Source organism: Leptonotus elevatus, chromosome 17, assembly GCF_054856555.1.
Source record: "Leptonotus elevatus isolate MCC_2025b chromosome 17, RoL_Lele_1.0, whole genome shotgun sequence".
In the NCBI taxonomy this organism is placed as follows: Eukaryota; Metazoa; Chordata; class Actinopteri; order Syngnathiformes; family Syngnathidae; genus Leptonotus; species Leptonotus elevatus.
This window is the reverse complement of record NC_141255.1, coordinates 15,979,142-16,006,561: the sequence shown is the minus strand read 5'-3', so window position 1 is coordinate 16,006,561 and position 27,420 is coordinate 15,979,142. Positions and strand designations below refer to the sequence as shown.

Sequence of the window (27,420 nt, the reverse complement as noted above, 5' to 3'; positions counted from 1 at the left end):
AGGTTTCTGCCCAACGGTGATAATATACTGTACAATACGATCCTCGTGTGACATGCTTTTCTCACGTTCTCTGTTCTTCTTCAGGTCATTATGGCACCCTTCCCAGCACAAAAACAATGAGCAACATATCCGAACACGCCGCCATCCACTCCATCCCCACCTCGCCATCTCACGGGTCGTTAGCCCTCTACAACACTCTGCCCCCTCCCTGCCAGCAAGGCGTTCCCAACACCAGCAGCTGCCACTTTGAAGTGTCCTCCACAAACTTTGGAGAAGATGGGACGCTTGAGCGTCTGCACAGGACACACCCTGCCAAGGTAAAGGGCAGGCCATTCATGGCTGCATCAACTGTGGTAGAACCAAACACTTTGAAAAACATGCATTGAGTGTGAACAAGAGCAATGGAGAAGACAAAAACATTCAACATATATATATATGGTGTCCCGATTCCGCTATGCGTTTATAGTAAATACATCCCGTTTTTTTCCAAACTAACAAACTTATCATTTCACAATATGCATCAAGAATCATTCCCAAAGATATATAATATAAAATGAACCCGCAACTGTTGCTTTCTGTAGGCGTAAAAATCGAAATTTAAGAGGCTCTGCCATTCAATAATCTTCAGCAAAAACAAGGCTGACCTTGAAATACTTCCCGTTTTCACTCTTCTTTCAAATCTATTATTAAATTCCAGCTTTATTCAAGGGCCTGCTAAGAACCTTTTTTGGGGGGCATTTTTTTCTCCCTCAGTTTGGAAGCACACTTGAACGGCGTCCAGTGGTAGCCGGTGTTCAACCTATTACACCTCAGTCGCTGCAAGGCAAAACGGTGAGTCTTGCAGTCTTTTACAGTCAAAATAAACCTTTTCCATTTAGCTTTTGCAGCCTTCAGTTTTCCCACTACTGCTTGTCACTACTGGCTGATATTGTTTTTTTACTGTGTTACAAATAAGGTCACCAGACAACCTCTCTTCCCCTGAATTATCCACGTTGGCAGAAAGTATCATTATTTCAACTAGCATCTACTGCAGAGGTGTGCATCAAGGGCCGGAGTCCTGCAGGTTTTGCATGTTACCCTTCTCCAACACAGCTGATATATGATCAGCTCATCAGTAAGCTCTGCATAAGCCTGATAACGATCCTGTTGATTGGAATCAGCTTGTGTTGGAAGTGAGAAACCTCCAAAACCTGCAGGACTCCGGCCCTCGAGGACCGAGATTGCCCACCTCTGATCTACTGTATTCACTTGTGCCATGACTCATCTTTCTTTTTGGGTAACACCGTTATCAAATGTTTTCAAAAGAACAAGTGTAGACTTTAGTGCTGTCACTATCGAATATTTTTGCAGTTGATTAATCAATCGATTCATCAATGGATTAATCGACTAGTCGGACACATTTTAATTTTGTATTGAAGTGTATTACAAAAGCATTTTTCTCCCTCATTACTGTTTATTAACTAGTGATTGGTGTTTACTTCGTATTTGTACAGTGATTAAAAAAGGGGGATTGATTTTGTTTGTTTTGTCCGGTTCAGTCATTGTTTTCCAAAGTAAAAACTGATGTTTGCAAATGTCTTATTTGGTTAAACACAGAAGATAATCAGTCTTCTTTCAAGAAGGACTACAAAAATCAGTGAACAATTACTGTTTAGCTGAAATCGCCAAACGATTCCTTGGTTATTAAAATAGTCAATTAATTTGATCATCAATTACTTGTTGATTAATTGATGAATTTTGACAGTTTTAGTAGACTTTCTGTGCTCAGTGTTTTTATGTACTGTATATGGGTAAAACTTCATTTTCTGCCATTTGAACGTCAATTCAAAGGCAAATAAAAAATCTAACAGAGAACTGAGTTGTCAGAATGCACTACGAAGGTTGTTGTTGTTGTTTTTTCATGAAGACAACCTTTTTTTTATTTTAAGCCTGCTGCATGGCTGTTGATCTTTTTCACCCTGGAAGTAAGAATACTGGATGCATAATGAAGTATCTGTGTATGTGTTGGCTTGGCCTGGGACTCAAGCTTTCCAGGCATTGGCTGCGTTACAGGTCCATCGTTAGTGTGACTATAAAAATATGAATTGTTTGAGACAAGGCAAGTTGTTATATAAGTTGTTATATGGATTGGTATTTAGTTTCAAGTCCATTATGTATGAGAGTAAAATGTCACACGGCAGTTGGAAGAACCCCACCAAGCCCCTCACTGCTTGCCGAACATCTCATGAATATTTAATTTGAAGTCATCACACATCTCTGTAATATAATGTACGACGGGCCTCCTCGTAGTTGTCTTTTGACCTCGTTTAACTTTCTCAAAGTATGACCAGCAGTATATCAATTTGCTGGTCCAATTTGTTGGCTTGTGATGAGCTCGTCCCTGACTGTTACGTTTGCGAGCCATCAGTCACTTCAGCATGTTGTTTCCAATGTGGCAGTTCATTTCTCCTCTGTGTGATGCTCCACGTAGCCTGAGGAACTGACACTGATGCTCATCAAGCTCCGCCGCCAGCAAGCCGAGCTCAACAGCTTGCGGGAGCACACAGTATCCCAACTAATGGCCCTGGGAATAGAGGGGCCCAACCCCAAGGTCAGCACTGAGTGTGTGTATGTATGTGTGCTTGCGGGTGTGGGTGCGCACGGACCGGCACAGTCTTTGATGCTGGCGTTGCTTTTACGGTTTAAACCTTGCATTATGTGTTGATATGTGTACATATCAGCTGATGCATGTGTCTCAAGGTGGCTTGCTGTTTAGTCCATATGAAATTGAATTTGGTTTCATTTGACTGGAATTAGGTTGTTAGTTCACTGAGCCATTGATTCTTTGAAGTGGAACGCAATCAAATGTATTGCCGTTGCTAATGTCACGAGTACAGAGCAACGTGGAAGTCAACCTTCAACATTTCTTGACAAAAAGATTTTATATGTGATCTCACTAGTCTAAACATGACATTGTGATTAATATTACATTTGTGGATTATGAGTTATGAAGCAAAATCCAGTCATTTTTAATCCATCTCAGGGGGGTGGCCATTTTGCCACTGGCTGTCGACTGAAGATGACATCAATATCGCTGGGGTCTCAGGTAACAACCAATCAGAGCTCAGCTTTGATTGGTCGTTGCTTGAGCCATGAGCAACAGTGATGTTATCTTCAGTCGACAGAAAGGGGCAAAATGGCTGCCTCCTGAGATGGATAAATATGGCTGGATTTTACTTCATAACTCATGTTCCACTAACACAGTATAAACCAGAATACCAAATTTAGACTAGTGGGGCTGCATAGAACATATTATTCTCCCCAAAAATTTGGGGTTGACTTCCGTTTTAAGAGACATAAAAAAAAGAAGAAGATGGAAACAGGAAGGGAAACATAAGGAGAAAATACAGCCCCAAACTATACAGTAGGCCTGTAAGGGAGGAGCACAGTATGGGTTTTAAAAATAAAAAAAAAGAAGAAAACTCATCAATTGTCAATTTGATGTTGTTTTATTTACACCCCAAAATCAGTTTCATAATGGAAACATTGCAAAAGTGTGCTGTGATTTGTTGTTGGTGATTTTGTGTGTGTGTGTAGGTGGTGAGTGGGGATGTGTATGCATGTGCGTGTTTTAAGCATGAGTACACACCCTCCGTCCATGCATATTAGCGCCGTGACAGCGTTGTAATGCCGCAAATGTGTCATAGGAGATGCCTCAGACATTTCCCTCGTGTATTATCTCCACCAATGACCATTTGTATTCATCATTCTCTGACGAGTCATTTTGAGCATGTTTGGAGAGTAAAACTTCATGTTATGATCACCGACTTGCTCGACTATTTAGGTCAAACCACTCATGATTTGATCTTTATTCTTGTGTTGATACAATCATTTTTTTTATTTATATATCCACTGTTCTGTTCCTGTTTTGGATGAGCATCCTAATTATTATTGATCAATACTGACTATATTAATTGTCAGTTGATCCCATCTTGGAGCAATTGAAGTACATTTGAGTGCGCTATTGAGCTGCTCTACAGAAGAACAAGACGATGTCAGAAATGAAAAGTCGAGCATTTACAGAGAAGTCTGCTACGGGGGCCATTATTCTGTTCAAATATATAATTGCTATTAGCAGAGTTTAGTACATTCAGAGAGATAATCTTTTGCCTTTGGCAATAATAATAATAAAAGAAAAAATAGAGAGACAATTTACGATGTCTGATTTGAGAAATAGATACGGCGCATGGGAAGTTATTGCCTAATAAAAGCCTCTTTTCATTCTTTTCTTCCCAATGATGAAATCAGTCGAATCCTTGAAGCCATCTTACCAAACAGAGCTCGCTTTCTGCTTCTTTTCCCTCCTTTTCCTGCTGTCACTGCAGACTGATGTTCTTTCCCATCATCTTCAGAGGAACCTTGTTTACCTGGACAATCAGGTGAGGACAACCTGACCTTCCTCCAATTGGGCTGCTTTCAAAATAAACAAATCATTTGACGTGGGCAATTGATGTTACACTTGCGTCAAAGAAAAAAGAATCCGCAATGGTCAGAGAACTGGTTAACTGATGAGACTGGGATTCACCTAAATGCGTGTTGACCAGACTTTTTTAAGATTCAAGTTATTTCAGTGACCGTTGTGGCTTTCTTCTTCTAGGTACTAGTTTAGACCACATGTGTATCTTATCAGGTCCCAGAATACAGTCCGATAGTCTAATTAGCGTAACAAAACTCAACAGATTTTTTTAACTGCTTGAAAATGGGGGAAAGAGGACGTTTAGCATATCCTCTATTGAGAATATAACGGAACTATTAGTTCAATAGTGATCCGGACGTTGGCATCACGCTTCCAAAATGGCCGTTAGCAAAGCCATTTTGGCAGCATAGAAAACGCGTCAAACGGCAAACGCCACACTTGAACAATGATTGACAGCTGTTGTGGACCAGCTGCCCCAATGAGAAGAGGCAAAAAAAAGGATCGAGCATGCTCCAGGCTACCCAAAATAGGAACCAATGTGTAGCCAATGTTCCACGTTGTGCATGGTGTCTGAATCAGCAGATGCTAACTGTTACCACACGCAAAATGTGGGGGAAAAAATCAGTTTCGTTCATTTGTGCTGCTACGGTTTAATAGATATATCATATTACACAGTTGAATTTAATAACCGACCAACACCATAAAGAAGACTTTTTAAGGCATAAATGACAGCGGCCGTTGTCCAATTAGCAGCTGCTAAGTTGCTAACGTACATAAATAACACTGCAAGACTTGCGTGAAACTCCTATGGCATTTTGAGCACACATAAAAGGGTGTTAAATCTGGATTGTACAAACTTGTAAAGGCTTAGTATGATCAGATTTCGGCAAGAGAGGAGGTAATTCCACATTGCAGCGTCGCTGAGTTGAGGAAGAAAAGCCCTCCTGACACTTCATCAGCAATCCAACATGTCCACCTCGCGCATGTATTTCATGTCCTTTTCATCAAAGTGACTGTTAATGCTCTTGGGCGGAAAGTTGAAGGCTAAACGCTAGCTTTAGCCCTTCTCGCCATTCTAGTCCATTAACGCTGCGCCGCGACTTTCCTGCCACAGGGGGGCGTGTTCAGAGAAATAGTCACGTGACGTCCGGATCTCTATTGTCTTCTGTGGCCTGGAGACTTGACTATGTGTTCAAATATGTACAAGGTGGTCCAACTTCTAAAGTCCAAAACCTGCCATCACTTCCATAGACAATAGTGCGCACCAAGCGACCGTAATTGGAGCGTGTTTGTTTCTGATGAAAGTCCAATCAACAGTCTGCCTGCTCCGCATCAGGGCTCGGTCTTGTTTGTCTTATTTAGTACCCTCCTTGGTCTGTGCGCCGCAATGCTTTGTCCACAACCCAAAGTCGATTTGAATGCAGTTTAAGTTGCAATATGGAACTTTCCCCCCCAAAAATAACTTTACAATAAGCTTTTTATTTGACCATTTATGACTGAAATGCCTTCTAATTAGTAGATTAACACCTTAGCTGTTCACAATGGGTACTCCTGCAAGCCTCTGGCAAATAGTTTTCAGACTGGATTCGGGTTAGAATTTCCCGCGCCCTGTCTGCGGATGTCACGTAATGTGCGTGGTGTGTATGTGAAGAACGGTATACGCAGTTAAATTTTTCGTCAGCAGGTGGCAGAGCTCTTTCAAGCAGCTATAATTGAGCATACAGTGCAGAAGATTTCTTACACTTCTTTCTGCTCCCTCCATGAATGCCTTTTGTGAGTCCTTAATTGAGTCTCTGGTGGAGTCCCAGAGACCAGCACAGATGGTGCACCGCCGAAAGTTTTGGAAAATTGAGTTGTTGAAAGTTTCTTTGAATCCAGGATTTTATTTGTTTGTCAGTGTGAGGCGACGGCTGTTGTGATGGATGGATGACAGTATTGAAATCAGGATGTAGGTCAGACCTCGTTTTGGCTGGTAGGGTGAAAAGGAGAAGTGATGTGGATGAATATATAATATAATAATAATAGTAATAATATATTTCTATTAGTTTAAATTTTGTTCCCATTTTTATGTTTACAAGTCTATGAAAACGTAGAAAAAAATTATTGTACCTTTTATTGTACATTTAGAACAGATATAACATTTCAGATTAATTGTGAGTTAACTAGTGAAGTCATGCAATTAGTTCCGAATAAAAAATGTAATCACCTGACGCCCCTAATTTTTAATAATCTTTTCTTATTATTTTTTAAATCGCGTCTTATTTTTTAATTGTAATTAATTGCATGACTTCAATAGTTAACTCACGATTAATCAAATTTTTTATATCTGTTCTAAATGTACAATGTTTTCATTCTCTTGTTAACAAAAGTAGGGAAAAAAATGTTAAACTAATAGAGATAGTTCAAATGAATTTTTGACGTCTATAGTCGCCAATGGCAGTGAATGAGTTAATGAGGTCGGATGTGAGCCACGCCAGGTCTACGACCACTGATGTGGAAGCAGGTTTCAAGATGGCAGAGTTTGATTGTGTCATCCAAACGCTATGGATGGTGCTGACCTTTGTTTGGAAAAAGGAGAATTCTCTGTTTTAGACCCATGGGCAGTTCTCTGGTTTTCTTTTGCGTACATTTCTTACTGTTATGTAGTCTTCACAGGCAAAACCTTAGACATTCAGCACTGTTTGAATGATACATTTAATAGGGATACCAGCAATTTTGCTCACGTGAAAATGTACAAGTCGTGTATGCAACTTTTGATGTTAAAATGTTTTCAGCCTAAAGCAAAAGTAAAGGATTTGATCTCACGGTTTCCAAAACTTTGGGATTGAAAATGACAAAGTGGCAAATAATAAAGTGAGAATAAACTGTGGCTCCATTATTCTGCAGAAACATGCTTGTGAATCTTGAAAGCGGCAGCACTTCCAGCAAATATTCATTTTCAGCTGTATTCCTTGGAACGCAACAGGGGTCCGGATCGGAGTTTGACACAATTAGTCTACTTCAGACTACTTTGTTGCGTGTATGCTTACGAAAGCATATTTGGACTGCTTATGAAGTGTGAATAATAAATAATTATTACTGCTGAGCTGAGCTCTACATTGGGCACCAGATGCAACATCTCCGTATCCTCAGCAATTTTAGCTCAGCAGTCACATCACCTACTGTGTCTCCGAGTCTCTCCGTGGATGAACATTGTTGAGTATATTTTCATGGTCAAATTCACTACGCCAGTTCTGGAAAGCAAGGCTGTATGTTTGGCAAAACCCGGTGTTGGTCATTATGACAAGGATGATGTGAAGCCATCCTGACTGGGTAGATTGTCAGGATTTTCCCCGCTATGGCCAAACGAGAGGTCCTTGTAGTTTTTAGCATGAGCATGCATTGCAGTGCAGCTTCATCTCCTAAAATTCCACTTTGGAAATATTTCCATTAAAAATACCTTTTTAGTGAAACAACTTGATTTGCCATTCAAGATTTCACATCTTATGCCATCTTGGTAGTATGCATAAATGTTTGCTGCTCTGTAAAAGAGCATGAATTTGCACCTGCCACATTGCAGTTGGTGCAGAGGATCAGTTCTAGTGTATTTAATAGGGGTGTCAAAATGAGTGTGTTAATTTTGAGTTAATTTAAAGTTCCTTTAACACCACTAATTCTTTTTGACGTGCAATTAATGACTATTCCAGGTATTCCAGTCACAACGCAGCAAACGCATCCACGTCAAAATTGAGCAGTAATAAATGTAATAATAATGCATATATTTATGGAGACTGGGGTCTTTATAAGTATTTTACAATTTAAAAAGTGTGCAGAATTTCACAAGTTACTTCATGTTGAAAAATAGATAGAAAAATGCACTGAGCTGTCACCAGTGTCTTACAAATGTGATTATGCCATCTAGTAGCAGAAAAATGACCTCAATACAAATCAATATCACACTTTTTTACAGTACGGTACATCTTTTTAATTTCAATAATTTTATGAATTATTATGGCATTACTGTATCAGTAACTAAAAGATGCAGCCATATTTCTATTCTATTTTTTTTTTCACTTTTATGTTTACAAGTCTATGAAAATATAGGGGAAAAAATGATTGTACCTTTTATTGTACATTTAGAACAGATGTAAAATTTGGGATTAATCGTGAGTTAACTACGGAAGTCATGCGATTAATTACGATCAAAAAATGTAATCGCCTGACACCCTATTTAATATACCACACGCCAGCTTTCAGCAGAGATGACAGCACCATGTCCTGTTTTTCCTCAACACGCTAGAAAAAGGAGAATGAGCCTCTTATCTTCATGATTCACACTATGATCGAGAACTCGGCACCACGGCCGCAACTCTACCAGCAAGTAAGATTTCAGGCAGGTTCTGGCTTGAGTCACTGTTCACTCAGTCAAATTGGGATGCGCCATACGTGGCAACTGAGTTCTCAAATTAATGTTGTTTTCGTCCTCCTAAATGAAACTTCTACTTACAGACGGTTGCCTCAAGCCAGACCTTTGCCTTTTTATCTGACGTGATGTTGTTTCCATGTCCTCCCTTGTGCACCACCCGTTTCGCCATTTTGGATGTAGTCAGTCAGTTCATCACGTCCGCAGGAAAACCTCTTTATTTATCATTTGTGTACATGGTTTTCGTTTGTTTCACTGGCTGTTTGCTGTTGAGTTAAGTTGAACATGGCTTATAGTCCAATGCTATATAGTCATGGATTTGCCATCTCCTCATCCTCGTCCTCACGATAAAAGTGTTAAAAGTGAACACGGTGTATTGTTTTCCTTTCCGTGTTTGTTTTCTTTCTACCAGATCACCCCAGATGACTGCTCAGTAATCCAACCCACCGATGACGTTGACGTAAGACAAACAGTATTTAGTATTAGCAGTAGCGTGTTACAAGCATGTCGCGTGTTGTTAACCCCCCACAATTTGCTTTGCCAGACCAAACTGAGCAGATTTTGTGAGCAAGACCAGTTAGTGAGGACGCAAGAGGAGAAAGTACAGCAACTACACAGAGAAAAGGTAACGCTCTCAAGTGTGGAATGGGATGTTTCAGGCAAACTATGTGTGGTAATGCGTATTGTCCACTCGCAGCACACCTTGGAGACGGCGCTGCTGTCTGCCAGTCAAGAGTTAAGTGACCAGAATCATACCACGACTTCAGCCACACAAAGTCTGGTCCAGCAGAGAGACGTGCTCCAAAATGGCCTGCTGAGCACCTGCAGAGAACTTTCCAGAGTCAACACGGTGAGCAAACGTCATTAAGTATGCAGTCACAAGTCCAAGCACATTTCGTAGTTAAGCTTGCAGTTGCACATTGAGGCACATGCTGTTGTTAGGTCTCACACAGCAGTCAAATGGGTGTGTTTCATTTCTACAAACCCAATTCCCAAAAAGTTGGGACACTATACAAATTGTGAATAAAAACTGAATGAGTGCCAAATTTCAATATTTTGTTCAGAATAGTACGTAGATGACAGGTCAAAAGTTTAAACTGAGAAAATGTATAATTTTAAAGGAAAAATATGTTGATTGTAAATTTCATGGTGCCAACAAATCTAAAAAAAAGTTGGGACAGGTAGCAGCAATAAGAGGCTGGAAAAGTCAATTGCACTTATAAAAAAAAAACAGCTGGAAGACCAGTTACCACTAATGAGGTCCATTGGCAACTTGATTGGAGTATAAAAAGAGCTTCTCGGAGTGGCAGCGTTTCTCACAAGCCAAGATGGGTAGAGAATCACCAATTCCTCCAATGTTGCGCAGAAAGATAGTGGAGAAATATCAGAAAGGTGTTTACCAATACGAAAAATTGCACAAAGGTTGAAGTAATCATCATCTACAGTGCATAACATTATCCAAAGATTGAGAGAATCTGGAACAATCTCTGTGTGTAAGGGTCAAGGCCGAAAAATCATACTGGATGCCCATGATCTTCGGGCCCTTAAACGGCACTGCACCGCAAACAGGAATGCTTTCTGTAAGGGAAATCACAGAAAACATTGTGGGTGAATACAATCCACCGCGCCAGCCGCTGTTGCCAGATGAAACTTGACAGTACAAAGAAGAAGCCATTTCTAAAGCAGACCTAGGAGCGCAGGCAATTCTCTGGGCCAGGGGTTAAAGTGGAAACCTGTGTTTGTGCTCAGACGAATCACGATTCCAAAAAACTGGAAAACTGGGGCGCTATATCATACTGACTAAAGAGGACAAGTTGTTATCAGCACTCCGTTTATAAGCTTGAATCTGTGATGGTATAGGGTTGCATGAATGCGTGTGGCATGGGCAGCTTCCACATCTGGAAAGGCATCGTCAACGCAGAAAGGTATATTCAGATTGGAGAACAACATATGCTCCCATCCAGGCATCATCACTTTCAGAGAAGATCTTTTTCGCATTTCTCAACACGATAATGCCAGACCACATGCAGAACCGATTACAACATCATGGCTGCGTAGGAAAAGGATCCGGGTATTGAAACGGCCAGCCTGCAGTCCACTTCTTTCACTACTCGAGCACATTTGGCGCATCATAAAGGGGAAGGTGCAACAAAGAAAGCCCAAGACAGTTGAACAGTTCGTGTTAGACAACAATGGGACAGCATTCCTATTTCTAAACTTGTCTCCTCGATCCCCAGACGTTTGCAGACTGTTGTAAGAAGAAGAGGGGATGCCTCACAGTGGTCAAAATGGCCTTGTGTTGACACCATGGAATTTAAAATCAACATAGTTTTCCCTTAAAATTATACAATTTTCTCAGTTTAAACTTTTGACCTGTTCTCTATGTTCTATTCTGAATAAAATATTAAAATTTGGCACTTCCACATAATTGCATTCAATTTTTTATTCACAATTTGTATAGTGTCACAACTTTTTGGGAAATTGGGTTTGTATTATGAGTATCATTAGTATTATTAACTCATTCACTGACTTTTCACTGAAGAAACCTTTTCTTCCGGCTGTTTTACTGGATTGTGTTTGACTGATTCTGCAAGGCCCACAGAATATTGTGTTCTATTGCTATAAAAAACATGGAAGCTACCAAAAGAAAGATGAAAGTCTCTTCTTTCATCGGGGGAAAAAAAGGATATTTCTATCTGTTTCCGTTTTTGCATTTTAGAATATAGCTTAAGTTTCATCATTATTCACAAATCTGTTTAAAACAGGGGGGAAATCAGCTTGCCCTGGTTGATCTCTTATACTCTGCTGCCACCTGGCTGTTTTTGTAATAACTACCAATGCTTTGAGCATTTTCTTCAGTTCAGAGGCTGCATCATTTATGCTCTAGCATAAGAAAAATATGTATTTATTTTTAAACGTATAAATACATCTTTGGGAGCATCTTTGGAAAGAGAGAAGGCTAACCTTCTATCTTGATAGTTCCCTGTGGTGCGCAACGTCATACATTAAAGGAATACTTGACTCATTTAGCTATTTTCAACAGTAAAAAGTTAATATTTTTTGTAGAATTAATTTGATAACTTCATTATTTTTCATGTACAAATAATGCCTTAAACAACAAATTTTGCCACTTGCTGTCAGCTGAAGATGACATCACCTGTGCTGAGGAAGTCGGTAACGACCAATCATAGCTCAGTTTTCTGACCAAACCCAGAAAGCAGGTGAGCCATGATTGGTCATTACCTGTTTCCTCAGCACAGGTTCATCTTCAGCTGACAGCAAGTGGCAAAATTTGTTTTCAAAGATCTTAATTGTACAATGAAGTTATCACATTAATTATAGACAAAATATCTTCTTACTGCTGAAAATGGCTCAATGAGTCAAGTATCCCTTTAAGACGAAAATGATGGTCTCTATACAATAAATACCTTTAAAGGGGATTTCAACCTTAAACATTTCTTGACAATAATATGGTGTATGTGACCTTACTAGTCTAAACATGACATTCTGATTAATATTACATTTGTGGAATATGATTTATGAAGCAAAATCTAGCCGTTTTTATCCATCACAGGGGGTGGCCATTTTGCCACTTGCTGTCGACTGAACATGACGTCACAGTTGCTCAGGGCTCAGGCGACGACCAATCACGGCTCACCTGTTTTCTGGGTTTGGTCATGTGACTTTAGCAAACTGAGATGTGGTTTGAAACGGAGCCTATTCAGCAGATGTTGAAGCACACAAAGTTGGTTTATAAGGAACTGTGAGCAGACTTCCACGGGCGGATGATGTCAAGCTGGCCAGCGCAATCACAGGTCACCGCTGTGAAGTGGGTTTGATATTGGCTGCTTGGTGCTTCTAGGAGCTGGAGCGCTCGTGGAGGGAGTATGATAGGTTGGAGGGAGACGTCACTCTGGCAAAGTCCAACCTACTGGAGCAGCTGGAAGCCCTGGGCAGCCCTCAGGTTACACACCTTCCACACACAGTCGCTTTTTGAAGTTATTTGCATTTTAACTGTGTGCATGTATGTGTGTGTCTTTAGACAGAGCCTCCAAGCCAGCGGCATATCCAGATCCAGAAGGAGCTGTGGAGAATTCAGGATGTGATGGAGGCACTGAGTAAAAATAAACCACAGCGCAGCATAGACAGTGAGTGTCGTTTGCTAACGATTGCAGAATGAAGCCATAAAAAAAAACACACACACACACACATTCAATTATTTTTGTGGCGGCGGTGGCTCAGGGTGTACAGACGGTCGTTCAGTAACCAGCTGTTCGATCCCCGCCCTCCCCAAGGCATGTGTCGTTGTGTCCTTGGGCAAGACACTTCACACACATTGCTTTCAGTGCTACTCACACTGGTGTATGAATGGTGCAAATGTTTGGTGGTGGTCGGCGGGGCCGTAGGCGCACGCCGGCAGCCACGCTTCGTTAAACAAACAAAATACATTACTCATTCACTCCCAGCCATTTTCACAGAAGCAATCCCCTTCACTCCCGGCTGTTTTACTGGATTTTGACTGATTTTGCAAAGCCCACAGAATATTGTGTTCTATTGCTATAAAAACATGGAACCTACCAAAAGAAAGATTAGAGTCTCTTCTTTCTTCAGGAAAAAAAAAGTATATTTCTATCAGTTTCTGTTTTGCAGCAATTAGCATTAGAATAGAAAGTTTCATCATTATTCATAAATTGATTTAGAATTGTGAGTAATTGAGGGTTTTTTCAACATGGCCCTGGTTCATTTCATATGCTCTGCGGCCACCTGTTGGCCGTTTGTGTAATAACAATAATCAAAGCCCTCTGTATGCTCTAAAATTATCAAATGCATTTAAAAAAATGTATAAATACGTCTTTGGGACACTTAAAACATGTAATTTAATTTTGGGAGCAAATTAGTTAATCATACCAAATCTCCGGAAACTTGTTTGTGACGTGACATTGCAAACATGGAACAATTCAAGTCTCATGACAAGATTTTTTTCTGCAGGTTGTTCTGATTCCAAGCCACTTTCCAGCCTACAAAAGAATGAAGTAAGTTCCTCCACATTCGGATCCGAACACAAAACACACTCTTTGAATATTATGTTTGATGATGATTATTGTTATTTTGTTTACCTTATATTATTACTATTAGAACAGACAACCCCCCAAAATTTCTTGACAATGGTATGTTCTATGCAGCCCCACTAGCCTAAATACGGTATTCTGGTTGATTTTGTGTTAGTGGAATATGAGTTAAGCAGCAAAATCTTTTCTCCATCTCGGGTGGCGGCCATTTTGCCACTTACTGTTGACTGAAGATGACATCACAGTTGCTCAGGTCTCAGGGAACAACCAATCACAGTTCATCTTCAGAGAACAGGTGAGCTGTGATTGGTCATTGCCTGAGCCCTGAGCAACTGTGATGTCATCTTCAGTCGACAGCAAGTGGCAAAATGGCTGCCCCTGAGATGGAGAAAAACAGTTGGATTTTGCTGCTTAACTCATATTCCACAAATATAATATTAATCAGATGTCGTGTTTAGACCAGTGAGGTCACATATAACATATTATTGTCAAGAAACGTGAAAGGTTGACTTTGAGTTTCCGATGTGCATTCAGCGTAAGGGATATTCAATTCTCCATTGGAAGTCTGAGCATTTTGGTTTCCTCCCACTTTGGGGGGCGTGTTTTAGGTCCATTCAGGACTCTGCATGGTCCATTGGTGTGAGGTTCCCTTGACCCTAATGACAGGCCATATGAAAAAAATGGACGGATGGATGGATAATAGAGAAAGATGAAGCTCAAGATAAATCGTGGATGCAGCAACAGAAAAGAATAACCGAATACACAATAAATGAGCTTGTTTTGGTGGCTGCTCACTGGATTGCCAATCTCAAACATTCCACGCCCAACTAACATGTGCCAGTCAGGACAGCTTGACATAATTCATCCATTAAATTGAGTCCACTGGGAAAAATGAAAAGGAAGTTGCTAAGAAAAAAAAAAGATTTTTTTTTTTAAGAATGTGATTGTCAAGAACTACAGTCATAAACACTGACAGTGCCCCCCCCCCCCCCTCCCCACATCTGTCATTGCGTCAACAAAGTAACAATCTGTAGTTTCTTGGAATGAGACCAGCTGTGTTAACTTTTAACAGGCAGTCACATTGCTGCCACTCAGTCCTATCAAGACGGGAAACGGCGTTCCCCCCCGTCCGCCTCTACCACAGTACTACTATTCATCCGAGCACCCCCCTCACATGCCCTCCCACCATCCAAACTCCAGCAGCCGCCTGCCTCCTTACACACAGCGTCCTGAGGACCGCAAAACCGGCGCTAGGAATGGCACGCACAGCGTAAGAACAAAGGAAAACACCCGTAGATGTTTTTGTGACATCAGTCATCTTGCTGTTATTTAACTTTCATTGTCACGTTTTCACATTCCCACTTCATTTGAGATCCTTAGTTGAACATTTCCATCGTTTTCAAGGGGCAGACTTATGAGAACTTAGACCATCCAATAGGCTGTTGAAGCAAATATGACGTACAGCTATTGGGATTAGTTCGGAGGAAACATAACAAGCTAATTAATTCTAGATCAACAAAGCTCTCAGATGATGGTAATTGTATGTAGAGTGACTCTTGAATCTTACAGCGAACGATCATGACCTTCCTGTGGTGTGTTCAGGCTAGAAAATGACATCAAAGTGCTTAAAGCCAAATAAAGTCTATTCATGATGTTGTCAGCAGCCAATCAGAACCAACTAGAATGCAAATCCAATTAATGTACATTATTGTATTGATTTGTACTATTTTAGTCAATATCTACTGTATATTGTTAGTAGTGTTCCCTTACTTTTCACTTGTGATGAGTTGCAAGCCCCCCTGCAATAGTTGAATTGCTGCAAAGTAGATGTTTACTTTTTTTTTTTTTTTTTTCTATTTTGGGGAGATTTACGCCGCTATTAAGCCAATTCAAGCAACCATAATTTTCCGCATATTTTCAAGCAGTCCCTTAACTCGCTTTATGCACTTAGCAGCAGCCTGCCAAAGGATTAACAGAGGCCTTGGGTTCGAATCATGAACCTGATGATGAAGGAACGGACCAGCTCCAACCCGCTCTATTATTTAAGACTTCATTCCACATCAGCCATCTCAGTTTGTTGACACAGACAACTTATGCATGCCTTTTGATGTGGATTATGCATGCGGTTCGTGTTGGTGTGATTTGCAAAGCCTTTTTTGCTGAGAAATGTGGCATGATACAAAACAGTTTGTTAAATAATGACGAAAAGGTCATATTTGATTGAATTTGATGAAAGTCGGGCAATATACATTTTTCATTTAGTATGAGCATTTTCTGTCCCATTTTCAATACTGCAGAGGTTTAGTAGTGTCTATGTCTTGCATATATACTGTATGCGTGTGCCTCAATGCTGTTTGTTCTCCCCGACGCCTCGCAGCAAGGTCCAGACTATCGATTGTACAAGAGCGAACCTGAGCTGACCACGGTCAAAGAGGAAGTGGACGAAGTCAACGCTGAGGACAAAGACAAGGACAAGAATGAGACGTCTGCTGAGAAGATGGACATTGTAGCAACAAAAGGTACTGTACGCTCTAAAAACTATGGGTTGAAAATAGACCGATCTTCTACTTGGGTCGATTTTAAGAAATGGGTCAAATTGACCCCTAAAGTGGATCTGTCCATTTTTGATCCATAATTGGATTACTTTTGCCCCAACTGTTTTTATATTAAATATTTTTTAATATATAACTTATCATGATGATTGTTCCACACAGCAGTACCCCTCTACCCAGTGGGCATTGTTCCTCCGAGAACCAAATCTCCCATGAGCACTCCCGAGTCCGCGACTATCGCCTCCTACGTCACCCTGAGAAAGACCAAAAAGCCTGAACCCAGATCCGTATGTTTTGCTTGGGGCTTGAATTCAGAATACGACCTCTCGATGATACGACTGAGTAAGTCCGTCTTTTGGTCTTTGCAGGATCGTCCCAGAAGTGCGCTATTAGACCAGATTGGCTCTGGGGAGAGAGAGGTGGGCCGAGCCAGGATGAGCGTGGAGGAACAGATGGAAAGGATGAGGAGACACCAAGAGGCGTCATCACAGCGAGAGAAGAGAAGAGAAGCCCTATCCCGCTCGCACTCATTCAGCAAAGACGACCACTTTGTTATGCCGCAGGTAGCACAAATATTTTACGGAACACGCTGACTACTGAAATGAAGGACTGACATCACAGTTGCTCAGGGCTCTGGCAGCGACCAATCACGGCTCACCTGTTTTCTGAAGCTGAGCCGTGATTGGTCGTTACAGTCGAGAGCAAGTGGCGGCTGGATTTTGCTGCTTAACTCTTTAAAATCTTACTTAAAGTTACGTTTCTGTTATTTATAAGGGTGTCGGGCGATTCAAATTTTTTAATCGTCATTAATGGAATTACTTCAATAGTTAACTCGCGATTAATCGCAAAGTATAAATCTGTTCTAAATGAACAATGAAATGTACAATCAAATATATTTTTTAAAGCTTTCATATTCTGGTTAACATAAAAGTGAGAAAAATGTTAAACTAATGGAAATATGGCTGTATCTTTCAGTCATTGATGCATAATGATAATTTCATAATAATTCATAAAATTTAGTTTAAAATGAAAAAGATGTACTGTACTGTGAATAACGAGTGTGATATTGATTTGTGTTGAGGTAATTTTTCTGCCACTAGATGGCATAATTGCATTTGTAAGTCATTGGTAATAGCTCAGTGCATTTTCCTTTTCATATTAAGAGCTATCTAATCTTTAACATGACGTAACTTGTGAAATTCTGCACATTTTTAATTTTTAATACAATTTGACCCCAGTCTCCACAATTATATGCATTATTATTACATTTATTACTGCAAAATTTGGATGTGGACGTGTTTGCTGCGTTGCGACTGGAATTCCCCAAGTACAGGCTTTCTAAGTAAGGGGGGCGGTCATTAATCGCACGTTTTTAAAAAATTGTGCCGTTAAAGGAACTTTAAATTATCCAAAATTGAACGCACTAATTTTGACACCCCTAGTTATTTAACATTGTTGTGTCCTCGAGCCACTTTTTTGCTTTTGAATTAAGTGTTAAATATTTACCTCCCTACCATCAATTTCCTTTGTTTTTGTTTATCATGACACCTGAATGGTGTCTGTTGGCATGCTGCAATATTTTGTAATATGTCAGGGTCAAAGTGCAAAATGTTTTCTTGAGATGTTGAGATTAATCCTTGATTTGGGAATGGGAGGTTACAATTTGCCAAAGTGGGTCAACATTTTGTGGACTGATAAAAGTACGATTGTTCTTTTTTGGACTGTCATTGAATGTGTGTGGCTCCTTTTCGGTGATTGTTATGATGATGTAGTGATTGTCGTGATTGCGTTTGAATCAACAGGAGGTGTGTGAAGACACATGGCGTGACAGGGAAAGGACCTCGCCGAGTGGGCCTTTGCTGCAAACTGACACCAACAACACAGAAAATGAGGTAGCCTGCCAGTACCAGTTTACCTCAAAAGCTGAATATTGGTAATATTCAGCTATTGTAAGGTCATGTAAAAAAAAGCTGAATAAATGCGACCGGTGTACCTCCATTGAACAAAGCTTTGGTGTATGTTCTGCGCACGCTGTACCCGCAAGGTATCTTTGTCTTTTGAGTACACGAACTACTTGTATGTGCGGCCATCTTACGTTGCCACTCGCTAAGCTCACATAACTTGAATACTTTGATTTCTCCGTGGCATTTTCACATTTATAAACAATGACTGGTCGGCCATGTTTGCTATGCTCGAGTCCCGAGGTCGGCCCGTTAACACATTCACTGCCATTGACGGTTATAGACGTCAAAGTTCCATTTGAACTGGGCTGGCAGTGAATGGGTTAACCTCTCATTTGGAAGGATATGCATGTGCATCATTTTATTGCCGCCCCTAAGCGGATTTTCTTTTGTCCACTATTACATTCCATTTGTCAGCTGTGTGAGAGGCAGACGGCAGTCATTTTGGACGTGCACGCTGAGACCAAGCATGTGGAGATAGTAAACCTTCACTCCTTTGAGGACAAAAGCAGAGAAGATATGACCAGCTGGCCAACAAATATCACCAGTGAAAACAGGTGTGTGTGTGTGTATACCCCATTGCTGTTTTAACTTGACCCAGATGATCGTATCCTGTCAAAAATAAAGTACAACTGATTGTCACGCCCACTAAGTGGGGTGAAATTAACGTCTGATAAGAGTCCAGGCAGGCCTGAAGACATCTACAAACTTTTATTTTTCATCGTAGTGGTAGCGCCACGGCTGTGTAATTTTCAGCAGATAGGCGAGATGAATAAAACAGTCTGGAAAACAATTAAGACTTTTGGCTTTCTGTATATTTGAAACTTCAAAAGTCTTACAGAGCAATCTACAAGAAGAAAATGACCTGCGAGAGAGTGCGCAGTAAGAATCACGGGAAGATTCTGTATGCTGCCTAGTTAGGTTTTTGGGAGGAGAAGGGAGGGTCAGCTAGACAGGAAAGCAAGCTAAAGAAAATAGACATTTTAATCCTCTTCTGTGAGTAATCAAGTGAGCTAGCTATTCTACTTGTATGGCTTCCAGCTTCCACAGTCCTGATCCAGAGACGCCAAGCCCTGAGCCAAAAGAAGGGGAGGTCGACGAGCTGCAAGAAAATGCCAGCAAGGAGAGCCTGGAGAAGCACTTTGAATCCTACAACCAGCTACCAGCAAATGACAAGGAACACAACAATAACAACTTATTGGCTTGTAAGTATCTAACAATCATTATTTTGATACCTTCATTTGCATTTTGCACATTTTGAACCCGTATTTTCCCAAACACCCAGTGAATCTCATCCTGCATCTTTTTTCCGACCGTATAAGGTGTTGAGCTCGTGACGCAGGAATGTTTGCATAATGAACTCCGTCCTTGTTCTCCGTCTTCCAGCACAAATATTCTCTATGGTGAGCAATGACACGTGAGCATCAAGCTGGACCTCAACGGTGACATCCCATTAGGCCCAAATGTAGCAAGTTGCAAAGAGCCTCCTCCCCAGCTTCCTCAAACGACAACACAACAACAAGGAGACTGAAAAGTCGGCGGCAAGCAGAGACGTTAGGTGTCCTGATGCCAAAGTTTTGACATACAAAACAAAACGTTGTTCATCTCAAGAAATTGTGGTGAACTTCACTTGTTTTAGTCATTCAATTCAAAAAGTGAACCTTATATTTATGTAGAGTGAAAGTGTAGAGAAATATACAAAATATTTTTTGCAGTGTTCAATCATGAATCTGTACAATACAAAAGTTCCACTTTTTGAATTCAACTACTGAAACAAACTGAATTTGCATTCAGTAGTCAAATTTTGGAGATATTCATATATATGGATTAGGTTTGGAAAATGTCATGCATAATTTCCGAAAAGATATGTCTAATAAAACAAAACAAAACTGTGAATTATATTTGCCCTGCGCGGACAAATGCAAATGGCACTAAAAGTCTTTCTGTTTTTACACCTTTTGAAGTTCCTTGATTTAAGAAAACTTCTGAACACTTTTCGAACCTGTTTGCTGCTGGGCAGTTGTACGTGAGGTATGGATGGGCATGTGACAAAAACAGATGGATCAATAATATTTAATTTATTCATGAATTAAGTCGCTCTGAATGTTCCAAACTCCTGTTTCCATGCTGCTTGGAGACGAGGCCTGGCTTTTCGTCTCCAGACTGTAAACTTGATGACCCTCGATCAATTGTGCTTCTGCTGGTTGCCGCCAAGTCGTGCACTCCACTTCGCCTCGCTCGCTTCAAGATGATATTAATCAACAATATATTCCACACTTATTGAAATGTTTGGTTGGTTGGTTTTGCAACTGTCAGCCTGCTCTTCACAAGACCAGCCTCGGAAGAAATGATGATGCTGCAACTGGTTAACTACATTAGTTTGTACGAAGAAGTATTAGGTCTACACTGAAAAGAAATGTATATATATATATATATATATATCGATAGGGAAGGTACTGTAGATATGTGTTCCTCGCAAACGTTTATTCCGACAAAATTGACCAAACTACGACGTAATCCTTGTAAAGTTGACATCATAATTTTGGAGGGCTGTGGTACTAATACTTCTTAGTAGGTTCGCATACAAACACGTGTCGATAAAAATGTGTGGTAATGTTGCTGATGCGGTCTTCTTGTATGCTCGAGTCGCTTTTGTCACAAAGTGACACAAGAGCGTCTGCTGTGATGGATACGGATGGTTTTGCTTCGAACTACAGTCAAAGTGCTTTTCGATATGCAGTAAATATTTGTTATTAGTATTTAACTACAATATAATTAATTATGGCATCGTACAGCCTCAAGGGGGTTAGATTGACGTTGAAGTGTACAGCTGTATATAGTTGGAGCATTTTGAGAAGTCTTGAACGGTGAATGGCACCAAAAACACAACACATGCAGTGCTTTATTTCAACTCCAAAGTGACCATTGCTTTCTGCTTGAGCTTACTATGATTTTCATTGATCTGGATTGAGTCGACAGTCACGTTGATTCTGTCCAAGGGAAGGAAAAAGGTTGACAACCTGAAAGAGAGAAGATATAGTGAATTGTGATCTGTTCTCGCAGTGGGAGAACCAGAGAATAGCACATGTACGAAGCAATAAGGAGGACTTGAGAACATAAAACAAATTAAAGAAGTGTAAAATCTGTATTTAAAAAAGAAAAAAAGAAAAAAAAAGAATCATTTATGTACACATTAAAGAGAAAAATAGCAAATATATTATAGAGATTATTATTAATGTTATTAGGTCCAATATGCAAAAAGTTCATACGCCATGTGTTTTATATTGTGTAATAAATGTTGATGTTCATACAAACTTGATTGCTGTTTCTGGTCTTTGTTTTTCAAAGTATCACCATCATTAGTTTGAATATGTTATTCAATGCCATTTTTATTCAATGGTAAACAATCTTCTTGTACACTTAAATAGATTAAATACATTGATACAGAACTGAAGTGTCTAATATGGCAGCATACAGGCTATGTCATTATTTTGATACTTAATCGCCGTAAATCTTTTTTCAGGGAATCATGTCACAGATGAGCAAATGCTCTTGTAATGGTTTTGTATATACATATAAACCTAAAGAAAACACATTACAAGTCTAAAATATAAATTGAAGAAAAATAAAACAAGAATAGGAATAAAGAAAAGAGTTTACATGTTCGAAAGGGGTAGGAGGAAGTTAACTTATCTAGTCCTACCCCTTATTCGTTTTATGTTGATAAAATGATAAGGTAATGTATTTCAACCAAATGAAATGTATAAACCTAGTCATTGTTACAGCTGTGCAAAACGTGTGTTTGGACCCAAGGCAGACAAAAACAAAGAAGCAAGCTTACAGGTTTTATTTGAACATAGGGAGCACGCCAGCGTGAATAAAGACGACAACCAAAAGCAACGTGACACGAGGCCAACGCGGAAACAAACCGTACACAACTCGGAAGGTGGGTAGAGAGCTACCGGGAGAAGGAGACTGAAGGCAAACGCAAAAATCACTCTAAACCTACACAAGGCTGAAGGAGTAACAGAGAACAGAAAATCATAGTAGTACTTACTAAAAAAAAAACAGAAGAACAAGTTGCACTGCTGGCGAGGACGAAGTTGCAAAGAGCACGAGAGTATCAGGTTGGCAGTGTCGATGGCAATCAGCAAAGGTTACAATATCTCGGCACCCCTCTCCTGTCTCTCCTGCTCTTAAATACTCTGCTAATGATGATGCAGACCTCTGCAACACGCGCACACACACACACACGCGCGCACACACACACACGCGCACACACACACGCACACACACACAAAGGGGCAACAAAACAAAGCAACAAACGATGCGAGTCGTATAAACAAGTGCACTTCAACATACGCACATTTGCCAGCCACATATGTACATAAAATTAATAGATATATACCATAATACATTTATAAATCATATCCTCATACTCACAAATACAATTTCCATTACACTCATACCGATACATCCAAAGAAAGAAGTAATGTTCATACACGCTGCCTCATAGAATGAAGGAAAATGAACTTTGTGTCGTGTTGCTTAACTCTAAAAATGTTAAAATGACCTGCGATTGGCTGACAATTTTGGAGTTAAAATGAACTCCCACAATTTTTAACAATCCAAATGTTGATCTTTGTAATGAATTATTTAAAATGTTTCACCAATTTAAATATTTTTCTAATTCATAATATAAAACTTGCATGCACCTTGTAGGGCGAGAGTTTGGTAAAAAAAAAAACATAATAATTTTGTCCACTGGAACACGTGGAGGAGTTCGACCACAATGCCAAAGATTGTCTATGTATGTAGAATGAGTCATTCATACGAACAGAAGCAGCGGTGCCGGATTTGCAGTAGAACTGCAGTCTGGCTATCGTCGCAACTGCAATATGACATATTTTAAAGACAAGTTGACTTTTAATTTACATGTGCAGCATGTTATTTTGAAAGTCCCAAATCTTTAAGGAAAGGATATTGAAGTTCCCGAGTGCTAGTAAGTTCTTTTACGCGATCTTTGGCCATGAGGAGTCGTGACGTCACCACAAACGCCTGCTGTGTTCAATGCTTGAATTGCAGACTGAAGAGCAGCATCGTGAAGGCAACTTTTTCCACTGGAATCTCCACAAAGTCACATCCGCGGACGCCAAATATGGCTCAGATAAGAGCCGAGGGAGCCGAACAAGATTCTCAGCCAACGTCGGAGCGCCTTGACAACAGAGAAAGCGCCGATGCCGGCTCGGAGAGACAGGCCGTGTCCGACTCCAAACAGGAACCGGATAACAAGAACGACATCGGGGCACGAATGGACGTTGCTGCTGGTCGTGGTGTTGCGGCGGAAAACGACGATAACTCGTTGCTTTCTGACGAGCGCGTCGAAGCGACGCCATCGCCGGGGCACGAGGGAGACTACGGCGGGGACGGGAAAGTCTCCGAGCCAGGCAAGAGTCCCGCACAGGGCAGTCTGGCGACGAGCACCGAGTCCGCCCAAGAGGGCTCCCGGGTGCTGAAGCAAGAACAAAGGGAGGCAGGCAACGACGGCTCTCCCACAAAGGCGCCCGACAAACACGAGCACGGCGGTGTGAAAAGACGAGCCAGCCTGGAAGTGACCTCGTCGGACGGAGAGCCACTTAGTCGGATGGATTCCGAGGACAGGTCTGCCAAAGTTGTAACGCAACAAGCATGGCCACTTCACTCAGTCAAAATACGAACAGGTTCCCCTAGTCCCCTAAAGTGACCCCCCCCCCCCCCATTTCTCTACACGTGCAAAAGGGCTGCAAGATATATATATAAAAAAGAGAGATAACAATATTAAACTTGAACTTACATCTTTTTTTCATTCGGCAAGTAAGCAGCCTCAATATATTCTGAGCTAATTAATTTTAATAACTAATAACTTTGTAACACAGTAGTTCTTTTGCCGAGACCGGCACCTCACCACTTTATTTTACCATGAATCAGTGGCATAACATCATGCCCTGGTGAAAAAATGTTTTGCCCGCATTATTTATTAATTGATTTATGTATTGTTGTTGTTGTTTTAGTATCAGCAGCACACTTATGGACATGGAGAGCATAGCATCAAGTGGCCGTTCCACCCCAGCATTGTTGGCCAGTCACGGCGGTTCCGGCGTTGCAGGCAACGGCTCCATGCCAGTCACCGGCAAGTCGTTAAGCTACACGTGCTGTTGGGATCACTGCCAGGCGCACTTTTCCTGCAGCCCTGATCTGGCCGATCACATCCGAGCCACGCATGTGGATGGACAGAGAGGAGGAGTCAGTATTGGATTTCATATTTCTAGTTGAAAGTTTTATGAATGGAGTTGACATTGTTGTCAGATTAGAACAATTTAAAAGTCAGTCCTAATCTTTGATTGTATTGCGTTGAACTTTGAGGGCTCTGCAGTATTTCAAGTCACCTCTTTTCTACATGCATTTTGAAATACTACTCTGGAACAACATTACAAGTGCCTGTGTTTGTTTTGCAGGTATTTGTGTGTCTGTGGAAGGGCTGTAAAGTTTACAACACACCGTCCACCAGCCAGAGCTGGCTGCAGAGGCACATGTTGACTCACAGCGGCGACAAACCATTCAAGGTGACGTACGCTTGACAGATTGACCGTGACGTCCGCACGCTTTGCCTGCCGCTCTGTAATTATGTGTGTGCGTGTGTGTTTGCAGTGTGTGGTTGGAGGCTGCAATGCCACATTTGCCTCTCAGGGTGGGCTGGCGCGGCACGTGCCAACTCATTTCAGCTCCCAGAGTTCGTCCAAGGTTTCCAACCAAGGCAAAATGAAGGAGGAGTCGCCGTCAAAGGCTGGCCTCAACAAGAGGAGGAAGCTCAAGAACAAGCATCGACGCTCACTCCGTACGTACACGCGCCATCGTTATTTAGAGCCAAGAGTTATTTTTCCTGATCTTGCTATTTACATCAGATCTTGAGTCACATGGCACTACGGAGGACAAATGACTAACTATTCAGTTTGGACATTTTCACTTGGGAGTGTACTCACTTTTGTTGCCAAGGGCTTGAACGTGTGCTGATCTCATATTGAAAATATTGCATCGCTGCCATCTACTGGTAATTGTGCATCAGTAAAGTTGACATCTACAGTAAAACAGTACACATAAGATGTTAAACTGGAGGCGAGAAGTTCAAAACAGACATGGCATAAATAGAATTGTTATTATTAACCCAAAAATGTTCTTGACAATAATAGGTGTTATATGCCCCCACCATTCTAAACACGACAATTTGATTAATATTGCGTTTGAGGAACATGAATAAAGCAGCAAAATCCATCTGTTTTTGTCCATCTCAGCGGGCGGCCATTTTGCCAATAACTGTTAACTGAAAATGATGTCACAGTTGCTCAGGTAACGACCAATCACGGCTCACCTCTTTGGGCATGAGCCATGATTGGTTGTTACCTGAGCCATAAGCAACTGTGATGTCGTTTTCAATCTACAGCAAGAGGCAAAATGGCCGCCCCCCCTGAAACGGATAAAAATGGCTAGATTTTGCTTCTTTAGAACATATTATTGTAAAGAAAATTTTAAAGTTGGCGTCCCCTTTTCTTTGTGTGTGTGTGTGTGTTTTTTTTAGCCCGCCCTCATGATTTTTTTGATGCCCAGACCATGGACGCCATCCGCCATCGAGCAATATGCCTCAACTTGGCCACACACATAGAGAGCCTTGGAAACGGGCACAGTGTTGTGTTCCACAGCACGGTACACACACACACAGAATGAAAAAATAATAATAATACTGCATGTCGTTTGCTCGTGTTAAAAGCAGTCGGGCGTATGTGTGTGTTTTCAGGTAATAGCAAGGAGGAAAGAAGAATCTGGCAAAGTCAAAGTCCTTTTGCACTGGACACCCGAAGACATGTAAGTTTTTCTTTTTCTCCCTCCGATCCATGGGATTCAGGTATTTAATACCCGCTACTCTACTAATAGTGCTGATGATGCTCACTCACATCATTTTAGTCATTCACGGATTGTGTCATCGTTGTTCTCATTTGGCAGCAGGCATCTTAGTTTATTGTCACGAGATGTCAATGGATTTTTTTATTTTTTTTGTAAAAGACTGCCTGACGTTTGGGTGAGTGAGAGTGACAGACTGCAGCAGAAGACTAAAGTTGTGCATCTGTCCAAGCTGCCAGCTGACACAGCTGTTCTCTTGGATCCCAATATTTGCAGGTGTGTGTGTATGCGCATGTGACAAGACAATGAACCCAGAATAATTTTTGTTGTTAACAAAAGTATTCTTTCTTTTTCTTTTTCTTTTTTTTTCCACTCACAGGATGTTCTTCTGAGGATTTCGTCTAGTCCTGAAGAAATCCTGAACTATATACAAAGATTTTTAGAGAGTTTAGAGACTTATCTTCTTCTTCTTTCCATGGTTTGCTGAAGCCATGCCTGCTAGATGTTGAACTCAAATCAATTTTAGTGAACGGAGGACTCAGCTTAGACACATTTGTAGAGAGAAGCAGTCTTTGTAAATACTTGAGATTTGTAATATATTTTTTTACCTTGTTTTTTTATTTTGGATTTTTACTCAAAGTGGACCGTAGTTGTATGTACCTTTTTTAACAAACATGATGAAATAGTTGCTCTGGTTTGATTTCCCCTTGTCATGTGAAATTCTATCTGCTTTTAGAAGGACATTTTTAAAGTAATTATCAGGTATGTCAGCATCATGAAACATATTTCTTTAACCGTAGTTAGTGCTTTATTGCCTTTTTCTTACTGCGAAATGTGACAGCCTGTTAAACAATTTAATGCCACCTGCTGTATTGTGCCTGTGTAAATTGTTTTCTTAGACATATAAAGTTCCTACATCGAGACTCATTCCTTCTGACCAGACTTGTTTTGTCTTAACATACAAATGCATCCTTAACATCTTAAAAGCAAAAAAGTTCATCATATATCAAATGAACAACTACAGAACAGCATTTCTTAACAGTCCAGA

The 27,420-nt window shown here is 40.7% G+C and overlaps 2 protein-coding genes across 10 annotated transcripts in view; both read left to right on the top strand.

Annotated features, from left to right (window-relative positions):
- LOC147160184 (pleckstrin homology domain-containing family A member 5-like) overlaps nt 1-21,754 on the top strand; it is a 58,938-nt gene extending 37,184 nt beyond the window's left edge. For 4 of the 9 annotated variants that reach the window (XM_086058768.1, XM_086058770.1, XM_086058776.1 and 1 more), the window contains 19 exons: nt 85-317; nt 754-831; nt 2,471-2,590; nt 4,365-4,418; nt 8,736-8,816; nt 9,271-9,318; nt 9,403-9,483; nt 9,556-9,708; nt 12,721-12,822; nt 12,901-13,006; nt 13,848-13,891; nt 15,000-15,197; nt 16,305-16,446; nt 16,642-16,766; nt 16,848-17,042; nt 18,282-18,371; nt 18,858-18,997; nt 19,482-19,645; nt 19,827-21,754. In XM_086058768.1, coding sequence (XP_085914894.1) covers nt 85-317; nt 754-831; nt 2,471-2,590; nt 4,365-4,418; nt 8,736-8,816; nt 9,271-9,318; nt 9,403-9,483; nt 9,556-9,708; nt 12,721-12,822; nt 12,901-13,006; nt 13,848-13,891; nt 15,000-15,197; nt 16,305-16,446; nt 16,642-16,766; nt 16,848-17,042; nt 18,282-18,371; nt 18,858-18,997; nt 19,482-19,645; nt 19,827-19,861 — 2,189 coding nt within the window. In that variant the 3' untranslated portion in view covers nt 19,862-21,754. The remainder of the gene's footprint in view (nt 1-84; nt 318-753; nt 832-2,470; nt 2,591-4,364; nt 4,419-8,735; nt 8,817-9,270; nt 9,319-9,402; nt 9,484-9,555; nt 9,709-12,720; nt 12,823-12,900; nt 13,007-13,847; nt 13,892-14,999; nt 15,198-16,304; nt 16,447-16,641; nt 16,767-16,847; nt 17,043-18,281; nt 18,372-18,857; nt 18,998-19,481; nt 19,646-19,826) is intronic. The other 5 variants (XM_086058769.1, XM_086058771.1, XM_086058773.1 and 2 more) reach the window with 5 other exon arrangements.
- Nucleotides 21,755-23,502: 1,748 nt separating this feature from the next.
- On the top strand, nt 23,503-27,279 carry LOC147160183 (zinc finger protein aebp2-like). The gene is made up of 8 exons (XM_086059531.1): nt 23,503-24,101; nt 24,491-24,722; nt 24,935-25,042; nt 25,128-25,314; nt 26,053-26,177; nt 26,269-26,336; nt 26,535-26,648; nt 26,752-27,279. Exons 1-8 carry the CDS (start codon nt 23,599-23,601, stop codon nt 26,762-26,764), a joined length of 1,350 nt encoding a protein of 449 aa, XP_085915657.1. The 5' UTR covers nt 23,503-23,598; the 3' UTR covers nt 26,765-27,279.
- Nucleotides 27,280-27,420: the final 141 nt, after the last annotated feature.